At 37.9% G+C, this 11,856-nt stretch overlaps 1 protein-coding gene across 1 annotated transcript; it reads left to right on the top strand.

Moving 5' to 3' along the window:
* Positions 1–1,062: 1,062 nt before the first annotated feature.
* LOC104423705 (transcription factor MYB114-like) lies at positions 1,063–9,717 on the top strand. The gene is made up of 4 exons (XM_039302994.1): positions 1,063–1,186; positions 1,686–1,815; positions 4,546–4,718; positions 9,662–9,717. Exons 1-4 carry the CDS (start codon positions 1,063–1,065, stop codon positions 9,715–9,717), a joined length of 483 nt encoding a protein of 160 aa, XP_039158928.1.
* Positions 9,718–11,856: the final 2,139 nt, after the last annotated feature.

The following is an 11,856-nucleotide window of genomic DNA, read 5'->3' as shown; positions in this document are numbered from 1 at the left end:
TTCTTTTCCTTTTTTTCTCTTTTCTTTTTTTTTTTTTCTTTTCTCCTTACCCTTGGCCAGCGAGGTCGCCGGTCGACCATCGCCGGCCACAAGCAAGGGCATTAGCCCCACCCAGATCTAGGCGAGGGCCGAAACCCTCGTCCGTTGGCCAGCGAGGGCCTCTGTGCCCTCGCTCGTGGCAAGCGAGGGTGCGGAGGCCCTCACCCAGATCTAGGCGAGGGCGCAGCAGCCCTCGCTTGGGCGAGGGCACGGCGGCCCTCACCGAGATCCCGGGCGGGCGCGGCGGCCCTCGCTTGTGGCAGGCGAGGGCCCTCGTGGGGGGGCAGAGTCTTCGAGCGTCAAGTGACAGAGAGAGATGTTGCAAGGAGAAGCGTTGAGTGCGCACATACCCTCGCTCGGATATGGGCAAGGGCCGCCATGCCCTCGCCTGGATCTAGGGGAGGGCCACCACGCCCTCACCCGCCACGAGCAAGGGCGACGGTTTCGACCCTCGCCTAGATCTAGGCGGAGGTCAATGCCCTCACCCAGTGGCCGGCGAGGGCACGGGCCCTCACCCCGACCAGCCTATGGCTAGTGACCTCGTTGGCCAAGGGTAAGGAGAAAAGAAAAAGAAAAAAAACAGAAAATATAAAAAAAAAAAAAAAAAAAAACAATTTAAAAAATCTGAAAAATATAAAAATTATAAAATTTGTCAATGTGGCCCCACATAAGACCGCCGGTGGCCACATCAGCAATTTTCGACTTAAATTAGTTGGATGACTGAATTGGTACCAATGCAAAAAAGGTTTAGAACTAAAATTGTCTATTTAAAAAGTTTAGGACTGAATTAGTACTAATGTAAAATGTTTAGGACTATTTTGGTACTTTTCCCCAATTTGAATAGTTGCAATCTTCCGCGATATTTGACAACCGATGTAGGTCTGCGTTTTTGTGGAAAATGAAGGGTTGCTCCTAAAAGCACCGATGACAACGTAGGACTTCGAGTGTGCTTCAAAACGTAGTCTGCAAACTGTTCACGAAAAGCCTGAGAGAGAGAGAGAGAGAGAGGGAGAGGGAAAAGAGATGCAGAAAGGATCGTCATTCGGATTGAGGAAAGGTTCGTGGACGGAAGAGGAAGATGTTCTCTTGAGGAGCTGTGTCCTGAGGTACGGAGAAGGAGAGTGGTATCGAGTTCCTCAGAGAGCAGGTATTGTATCATTGTATGTGAAGGTTATTCTTGTTTTTTATTTGCATATACTTGTGCGCGCGTAAATTTGTATAATGATGGGGATCCTTGTTTTCTTGTTGCATCCCCGTCTGTATAATCCGCTTGGATTTGCGTGTGTCAAATCTTCTCGTGTCATCATATTTTATTTTTGTCAAATATTTATGTTATCGTGAGATACTTTTACTTGAGTGAAAAAAATTTCTTGTTAAAATGGGTGGATGTATCTTTCGTTAGGTTTGAGATAGTGGTATCAAGTTGGATTAGATTTGATTTCTTTAAGTGAGACTTCTCGTGCTCTCCAATGATATTTCATGGATTTTTTAAATTAGACAAAAAGGGGACGTGTATTGATATTTTACTCATGTCAACGGATTGATTTGCACTAAGAGCATCCCTATACTATGTATACACATGTGTGCTGAGAGAGAGAGAGAGAGAGAGATCGCTAAGTTAATGTTTGTATTTCTTGAGCTTGTAGGTTTGAATAGGTGCAGGAAGAGCTGCAGATTGAGGTGGTTGAACTATCTGAAGCCCAACATTAAGAGAGGGAAATTCCAAGATGATGAGGTCGATATGATCATCAGGCTTCACAAACTTCTTGGGAACAGGCGAGTACATGCTAAGGAAAGGTCACATGTGAAGTGCATTTGTCTGTTTTAATAGAGTTACTTATATGGTGTTGAGCCTACCTGCGTTATTCACAACAGCCTCTCCCTCTTCCTTCTCCAAAAATTGATTAAGGGTTGCATTGATCGAAACAAATGATGACTACATGTATAAACTGTGTTAAGGATTAGGTTATTTCATTTTAGGAAAAATTAAAAAAAAAATCTTAAACCTATTATACTTATACCAATTCAGTCTTGAACCATTTAATTTGGCCAATCTAGTGCTAAACCTTTGACATGTTGTCAAATCAATCCTAAATCTTTTAATTTTGTAAATTTAATCATAAAAATTTCAAAAATTTCTCAATTTAATCATTGCAACAAATTTTGATCGAAAATCGTTGATATGTCAATCTAGTCAAAACCGATTATCTTACATAATACAGCCAATACTAATACGAACAATTTTTAAAAATATTTTATTATTTTTTCTTCTTTTCTTTATTTTCCAAACACTGGGTTAGTTGCCGGTTGATCCTTGTTGGCGATACTCACCTAGTTGAGACGAGGCATCGTGGCCCTCCCCCATGGCCTTAGTATCCTTGTCGGCCACAAGTGAGGGCGTCGACCCTTGCCCAAATCCAAGCAAGGGCTGCGACTCCATTGCAAGCCAATGGGCCAGGGTCATGGCCCTCACCTTGATTTTGGCGAGGGCATTGCGGCCTTCACCTGTGACTGGTGAGGGCTGCAATTCCCTCGCCAAGATTAGGTGATGGTTGTTAGCCCTCACCAACCTTGGGTCGGGCAAAAAGAAAAGAAGAAAGTAATAAACAACTCAAGAAAAATAAAAAGTTATCTACATCAACGTTGGTTGTATCATATAAGACAATCGACACTGACTAGACTGTCACATCAATATTTCCAAGTAAATTTTGTCAATTAGGCTAAATTGATAAATCATCAAAAGGTTTGGCAATTCATCAAAAGTTTTAAGGCAAAATTGGCAAAATTGAAAGTCTAATTAAATTAGTCCAATTGAAAGGTTTAGAATTGAATTAGTATTAGTGCAATAAATTTAACAATTTTTTAGTAAATTTCTCTTTGATTTTTTGTACGATTACCCTACTTGGAAAGGGACAGGTGTAAACTTTGGTATAAGTTTGGACAATGCATAGGCATAGCCATTTGTAGCGCACCTTGTCTCCGATGACAACCGCTTGATGGGACAGGCTGATACAACCCGATAAAGTCCATACAAGAGTCACTATTTCGGAATTGTTCAATGAATAGTCACTATTTTGGAATTGTTCAATGAATAACCTACTGTAGATATGTGCCACACGCATGAGAGAGACGAAAGTTGCCGACTACAGCTCATGTCGTTCTAGTAATATACATGACTATGACCCCTAGTACATATCGCATATTTTTCGACACCTGCTCACATGTAAAGATAGTCTCTTTCTAGCTCTCCCTACCTATTTCTTCGGACAACATTAACTGAGTACCAGTCATGGTTTTCATTAGCCGTCGTCGACTTCGGGAGGGATTCCTTACTAACTGCATGGTTGTTCATGTATTGTTCTTAGATCTAGTCACTCCCGATGATGGTTACAGGATTAAGAAACTCAGAGAGATTATTCATCTGATGTCGATTCTGTTTATGTAGTCCAAAGAAAGGTAGACTGAACAACAGAAGCTTGAATTCGATCACAAACACGCATTTCATTCTTTGGGCCAAAAAAAGAACGAGAGAGCAGGAATTAAACTATCATCTAGCAATTAAAATAACTATATCTTCGGATAGGGCGGCAAAGCATAATGGGCCGCATGCTCAGTAGCTGATTACTTAAATTCAATCAATAGAAAATCAATTTATGAAAATCCGAATCTTGCTAAATATACTGATTTAACCTAACAACAGTCCTCTTTTTTCTATGTTGGTAAGAGCTTAATGATATTCAGCTGTCAATTTTTAATTATCATCAAAAAGATATTAATTCCATTTCCATTATTAAAGATTATTAACACTTAAACTTTGGCACTTAAAATTTTTAGTTTACCCAACAGACCCTAAATCTTAGTCATTTAATCAACTTCACTGGCAAGTTGCATTTGATATGGATTAAAATCAGGCACCAACTTATTGATTAGTTATGGCTCTAAAGGGCCATTTTTCCACATTTAAAAGTAATAATAGGTGAATCGACGGAAATTTATAGAATTTAACATAAAGGTGTTAACGGTGCATACTTCAAATATATTAGAAGAGAAAGAAACTAATTGTTCGCAACTCATTTATAACACTTCGCAGATTGGAGAGAGCTTATGAAAATTCCCATTCCTTGACTGTCAACATCAATTGGCCATTCCCACGATGGAAACCCTAATTTGGGCAGCATTAAACACTTACGGAAACAAAAAGAAATCACTACTTTGGATTGATTCATTTATTTATGAATCACTTGAGTGTGATAATTTTCTAAAAATATTCATCACAAGTGTCCTGCCATATTAGATTTTGGGTATTTGGGTGAATGTTTTTAAGAAGTTATGGCATGCAAACAATCAGTTGAAAGTTTCAATACTCAAATAAACGTTTTTGAGAAGTTACAGCAATTTTGTGGTCGAAAAAAAAGTTATAACATTTAAGTGAGCACCGTATGAAAATTATTTTTGATATCTTTCCTCATAATTTAACATTTCGTTTAGTTGGAATTATTGATGCAGGTGGTCCCTAATTGCTGGGAGACTCCCGGGTCGAACTGCGAATGACGTGAAGAACTATTGGAACACCCATCTACGGAAATTGATGACTTGCCAAGGAAAGCCGGAGAACGAGAAACCCCAAGATTTGGTAAAAGTTGAAGTCATAAGGCCTCGCCCTCGGACAATCTCCAAGAACTTCTCTTCCTTGGGGGTCGAAGCCTATAGGGAGCTGAACGAGTCCCGAGAGCCGCGCGTCCACGACGTGCCTCCATACAGAAGCCCCTGGATCAATGATGACTTTGAGCTGCGTTCGGAGACGACGGAGGCATGGTTGGATTGTTGGAGCGGACTCTCCTTCGATGCAGAAAGCATCTGGGACTGGCCGGTGTGATAGGATCTTGCCGGGCCCTTGGATATTGCTTATGCACTGTTGCCTTCATATGACTGGGGTTTGTATGAATACGGACATGGGAGAACCAAGTGGTGTGTGTACTGCTTTTCTGCACGTGATCCCTTCGTATGCTTGTGGTCCGTATGACTGCGTACAAGGGAGAATAATGACTCTAGAACATCAACGGTGACTATGAATTCTTCCGAGATTTGCTATATATTTGGATACGCTTCGAATAAAACGTCCCACATGCATACATGACAAGATTTTCAGAAAATCAACTGCGATTTTTAAAGTTCGAGGAAATACTCGTTTTATGTTCCACCGTACCGAAAGTAGAACCTTTTTCAATAGTTAAAACCCTTCATCTGCATCAAAAGTTTCTGGTCTGTCTCGAATGCGGTGAAGGACACAATCTCTCGAGGAACATGACGTGAAATTTGGCCGAACAAAGAAGAAGAATTAGGGCAGAATCCTACCGTTACAGAAGAGAATGTTAGTAAAGAATCTGGTTTTGAATTTTCATGATGATGCTCAAGGATATAAATGATCTGAGGGCCAGTACTTAACATGCAAACAAACAAACAAAATAAGCCCGTTGAACTGATTTCATAGCTTGAGAAAAACATAAGATGATCCGTTTTGCTCTTAGTTGAGTTTGTCGTTCTGATGAATCAGTTCTATGGTTATGTGGGATCCTAGTTAGAACGAATGCTGATAAACAAAACATTTCATGCAGAAAGTGGGAGAAACAATGTAGGATTTAAAGGGGCCGAAGGGGGGAAAGAGAACAGATCAATGGGAGAAAACAGTAGTAAATCTTGCCAAACGATTTTGTCTTCTTCATCATCTGTACATTTCCGCAACTACAATCAGGGATGCCACTTCAATTATAATTAGTGGATGCAAGTGCTGCCATTGAACTTTCTAAATTTCACATGTAGTGCTCTTTCGAGAAAAGTTGGATTTGCTTTAATTATCATGTTCTTGCCCTTACTGGACAATAAAATATACTGACATTGAAACCACGTTTTTGTTATGAGTTAGCATAGTCGGATTACAGTGAGAAGAAAATCTAAACCTCGCACAACAATAATGTCTCTCTGTCTCTCTCTCCCTCTCTCTCCAGTTACTTTACGTCATTGTTGATGGCAGTCTTGTTGTTTATGAATATTGGTGGGATTCCTTCTGTTGACACAAAAAATTGCCCTAAGTCCCTGAGAGACCGAGCGAGATATGATCGTACTAGGTGTTGAGCCACCAATGTCGGTAAATGAGACTTGGCTCAGTTGACAAAAGGACCAACTGAAATGAAGATCAATGGATTAACAAGATAAATGTTCAAGTGATAAAACAAACAATTTCGGCTACAATGATGATGACCCATTCAATCATGAAGCCATCAAGATTGTCAAATCGCGGTGTCGTAAATTCAAAGACACCGATTATAGTGGCAGAGAAACACGGATTGTTATTACCGTAAGGAAGTGGAGTTGTAAGTTACAAAAGAAATTGTCGACACGGGGTGAGTGATAAGGCTTTGATCGTTGACCAGAGGTCTTTTGGTACCCATTTGTAAATACATCTTGATAAATTCTAAGAGTCGCGTAGAATATTATTTGCTTTTTTTTTTTTTTTAAACTGTCATTAATCGTTACTAGTGGCTGTAAATATTGGAATTGTAATTTGAGGAAGGGACCACCGATCAATCAATGAACACCATTCGGTCAATTTTATATTCTTGTTATCTTTGCATTTCAATACTCTTTTACATAGCTAGTCATGATTATCTCTAATCTTTGTATCTTTAGTTTTCTCGTCGGCTCGCGTTTCCTATCTAAGAATTAACAAAAGACCCTTCACACATTTTGTCGATTTGTATATCGATTCACATTTTGGAAGGGGCTTTGTCCCCATTTTATAGGGAACAGTTTCATTAGAATATACCTCACACATAGTTTTGGACGCACACTCACCAACCAATGCATCTATGCAACCTGTCAAGTTCTGGCCCTAAGGCATCATTTTCCACCGCATGTTTAGTGACATGATGCCACTCAGCAAGAAACTATACTTAGGCTCCCTTTGGGACCATTTTCCTAAATGGCTTTGGAGGAGAAAAATTAGGGGTGTTTGGCAAATTTTTTGCCCAACACTTTAGCCAAATGTTGCCTTTGTGTAAGCTAAAAGCTCATAGTAGGTGGGCTATCAACATTTTTGAAAAGCTCACTTTAAGGTAAGTAAAAAAAAAATACTTCCAAACCCTCACTATTTTATTCATTTTCAATTTTTCCCTCAAAGGACTATTCATCTTCTCTATGTAGTGAAGCTCTGTAGTGAGTTACATGAGCCCGGCTGACAATCATCGACAATTGCTCGACTCAAGGTGGCAATCGCCTAGGTTGCGGCTTGCCTAAGGTCGCCTCACCTCTACGAGGCTACCGGTCGCTAATCCTTCACTAGTTTTGAATTTTATTAACAAAAATAGTAAAGTGCTTTATAAAGTGTAATTTTTTTCAAACACCATTTAAATCAAAGTTGTTTCTCCATGCATTTTCAAATTGCAACTTCTAAAATCCACTTGCATTTCGAAAATCCCCTTAAACTTAAATGCCTTAATATCTTCTCAAAGACGTCCCAAAAGTCAAACTAAATGCACCCTTAGCTCAATGTGACCCCTTCGATTCTATTAAAGTGGGAGCAGCTCTTTATGAATAGAAACCTCGCACCTGCATTAACTTCGGATTCTATTTTCTATTTGGAAACTATGTCTACCCTAAAAGCTAAGATCATTAAAGGACATTAATAGCAACATTTGTGATCTATTTTTAGATTGATTTTTTTAAGAGGTTTCAAATAGAAATGCTAAAGATTTTTTCAACAAATGGTTGAGATTTATTTACTTGTATTTCTCAACTACAAAGTTATTCTTTTCTAAAATTAAAAGCATTGCAAAAAATAGATAAATGAATAATATAATAAACAATGCAAAAAAATATATTAAACACAAGATTTACATAGGTCAATTAGTGGGACCTTCTCCACCGATTGAGCAATAGATTTCATTATAAATCAAGTGATATAACATAGATTACAACCACATTCGAATCATGAAAACAATTTCAATTTATCCCAATCTCTAATTAACCTAACTTGTACAGTATTTAACAATCACAATTCCTCACGAAATAATCTCTCAATTTCATAAATGAATTCACAAAATCTTAGCATGAAATTTTCATTGCCTCAAACACTCGGGATGTAATTCACGAGCATGCTGTCCAATTGATTGTCATAGCCAAATGCTCGTCTATGATACTATTCTTGAAGAAAATTTGCTTCTTATACATAGAAGGTCTACTCAAGTTGGGAAATCTAATTGGATCAAGCTTCCTTCTTGGCTTCAAACTTGAGACATGTTCTTAACAATGTCTACTTTAACTCGACATTTAAGTCAAGTCACAATAATTATATTGAAATTTGAACTTTGTTTCTACTCTCTCACACTCCTTGTGGACTCAACCAATATAGATAACTTCTAAATCAAGGCCAAGTTGAACTTCGCTAGAACCATTGACCTCATCTTAACATTTACTTAACCTACACCATTAACCGCTCTACAAAGATTTTCTAACACAAATAGATTAAAAAAGGAAAATCATCTTTGTTTCTATATATATTAGGAGATCGAGCACGAACCTTATTAAACTCAATAGTAATAGCAACTCTAGGCTCTATTAGGTCCAACTCGCTATAAGCACCATCCATGTTGATTACTCCGCTAGTACCTACTACCTCAGGAGTTTCTGGTTGTAACTTTACCTTGAAATTAAACACCATCCGGGTCCTTTATAAACATTACCATAAACACTTTTACCTAGCAACATTATAGACTCATTAAATGTAACTTCTCCGCCAATAACATATGAATTTAATTTTGGACACCATAAGTAATAATCCCACTCACTTTCTGCATAAACTAGGAATTAGCATTTTCTTGCCCTTCTATCGAGGTTACAATCATTTACTTGAACATAACACGATAGACCAAATGCTCTAACAATAGAATAATCAATAATGTTAGCTGACTACACTTCATTAAGAGTCAAACATCTTATCATGGTTAATGAAAACCTATTCACTAGGTAACTCATCGTACTAAGCACATCTACTACAAATTTCCTAGTTATCCAAGCACTAGAAAATGAGTCATCTCCACTAATGTTTGATTGATTCACTCGCAACCTATTGTCATTCACCAATATTAGTGCGATACCTCAATATACCTCAATATACCTCAATATGTCTTCCTTCATGTAGAATTTGTTTCACAGTTGTGACCAAAACTCCATACTATCGTTAGTCCACACATGCTTGATCTTCTTACTAGTTTCTCTTTCAATGAAAGTTCTCAACTGCATGATCTTGACAACATCATCAAACTTTTGACCAAACACAAACAATAGGGTCCTCCTCGAGTAGTCATCCACAATTATTGGCATAAATTTATCACTTTTTATTGAAGGAAATCGTGACAATCTGTGAACATATAAGTGAATCAACTTTGCAATATTCATGGTTTCTCTAAAAATTATATTGATTGCACTTTCGCTTTTTGTGTAAGTCACATCACCTGCATAAATTTGGTTTATCATCCATGTAACCATATAACAATTCCTTTCACTCGGAATCTTCAAGTTTCTCTCACTAGTGTGCCCCAAACTTCTATGCTACAATTGAGACTATCGAACACATGCATCCAATGTCTCTATGGTGAGATTCGTCATTATCTCTCTCTATGAAGCTCATACAAGCAACTATGCTTGATTTTTATCATTACCACCAAGACACATCGAGCAACCTTTAGAAATCCACATTCTTAAGTATACCGACACCCAACTAAATCTAGGACACTCAAGAAAATTAAGTTTTTCTTTAACTCTAGAGTGCACCTCTCTTCAATTAAGGTCCTCACGCTACCATCTTGCATTATGATTCTAACATTGCCAACATTCACAATATTACGATCGACGTTAATTCTCAACTGCACTTTACCATTATTTGTGCATTGATAAGTATTAATCTAGTTTATGTTTCATATATCGTGAAACAAACTACCAAAATTCATAATCCATCTATTAAATGATGAATCCTTATTGATAGGCAAGACATGATCAGCAATTGCACCAATATCATCACTAGACTCAATTATAATTCCCTTACCCTTCTCACTCTTCAGTTTGAGGCAATCCCTTCGAAAATGCCTTTCTAGCCACAATTCGAACAGACAATACCACAAACCTTAGACTGTCAAAGTTTATTCAAGTTTGCACTACTCTTGCTAACACAACACTAGTTCTTCCTTTAACTTTATATACTAAACCAATAAATATAGGTTCATTAGATTCCCTTCTACGGATATCTTCACTCAGAATCAAGTCAAGAGCCTCATTAGATATCAAACTTATTGACCAAGGAAATTACTAATATAGTTAACAATATTATTCCCATTATTAGACAATGAAGATAATAAAAGCGAAAAACATACCTCATCATCAATGTGGATAAGAACTGAACTCAGTTGACTAATGGTTACATTGAATTCATTGGTATGATCAACAACTAACCACCTATGTTCATCTTTAAGTAGACGTTGCATCAAGTAGATCTTAATAATCGCAGATGGAGGGTTTCTCGTTCATGTTGGATAGGGCATTCATTGAATTCACAGTGATCTTCCTTTTCATAATTTTAAATGAAATGTTATGAGACAATATCAGCCAAATAACACTTGATGCCTATCTATCAAACTACTTCCAATCAATTGGCTCCATTGAATATGGTTTCTGCCTAGACAAGGGTAAGTGCAAATTTCTTAGCTATAGATAATCCTAAATTTGCATTTTCCATAAACAAAAATGTTTGCATCAAATACGTCAATTTTCACTTTTCCTTCTTCTACCGTCATTGATTGGCTTCAACTCAGTCAAGCCTAACTCTAATATTAATTGTTGCAAAAAAATAAGTGATCCAACAATATAATAAACAAAACAAGGATATAACTCAAACACTAGATTTTACGTAATTGGTTTGATGAGACCCACTGTAATATTTGGGATTTTTTATTTGGTTAAAGAAAAGGTGGTGGGACCCACTTTAAATAAAGAAATAAAAAGAAAACAAAAAGGAGGAGATAAAAAGAAAAGGAAAGCCCACGTTCGGGCAGCAGAAGAAAAGAGGAAAGAAGAAGAAAGAAAGAAAGAAGAAGAAGAAGAAGAAAGAAAGAAGAAAGAGAAGAAAGAAGAGAGGGGGCTTTGTGCGTTCACGCCGTAGGCAACTCACCAAGCTTATTTTACAATGCCCAGTAAGTGATCGCACCTTTTGTTCTTCCAGTTGGAGTAGCTTCGGAATTAGGGTTTGAAATTCGGAATTTGGGAAAATAGAGCGGTGAAGTCTGATTTTGGAGTCGTTGAGCAGTGTATTTTTGCAAGAATGATATTTTAGGGTATTGTAGAGCCGTGGGATTTTACGGATCGTGATTTGAGCTTATGGTTTGTCCGAAACAAAATTTCGAAGTTTCCCGTGCGCAGTGACCAGTACACGAACAGCAGCTTTGGGCCCGTATTTTGTCATTTTTCGGCTTGATTTTGGGACGGCCAAGTTGGGATTCTTGTAGTATGTTTGAAGGGCTTTCTATTAATTATAAGTATGCTCGGATTGGGGTTTGGAGGAGAAAGTTAAGGCGCAATCAAGTTTTGCGCTTAAACTTCGTGTTGCAAATGGCTTGAATAATCGCTTTGGTTATGCGATTTATTAGCGCATAGGAATCGTTTTGTTAACATTTAGACATATTAAAGCTGTTTCATGGTTGACGTAGTGTGTTACCCAAAATTAATGTTGTTTCTCGCTTATTTGATAGGACTGCGAAATCGAAGGATCAA

This window comes from Eucalyptus grandis, chromosome 10 (assembly GCF_016545825.1).
Source record: "Eucalyptus grandis isolate ANBG69807.140 chromosome 10, ASM1654582v1, whole genome shotgun sequence".
NCBI classification, from domain to species: domain Eukaryota; kingdom Viridiplantae; phylum Streptophyta; class Magnoliopsida; order Myrtales; family Myrtaceae; genus Eucalyptus; species Eucalyptus grandis.
The sequence above is the reverse complement of the archived record's forward strand: the minus strand, read 5'-3'. Positions and strand labels throughout refer to the sequence as shown.

Excerpts from the sequence above, each read along its gene's own strand:
- LOC104423705 (XM_039302994.1), top strand. The coding sequence starts at position 1,063 with ATGCAGAAAGGATCGTCATTCGGATTGAGGAAAGGTTCGTGGACGGAA. Across the intron at positions 1,816-4,545 it reads CACAAACTTCTTGGGAACAG|GTGGTCCCTAATTGCTGGGA; the intron begins GCGAGTACATGC and ends TTATTGATGCAG. Across the intron at positions 4,719-9,661 it reads CCCTCGGACAATCTCCAAGA|CGAACACATGCATCCAATGT; the intron begins ACTTCTCTTCCT and ends AATTGAGACTAT.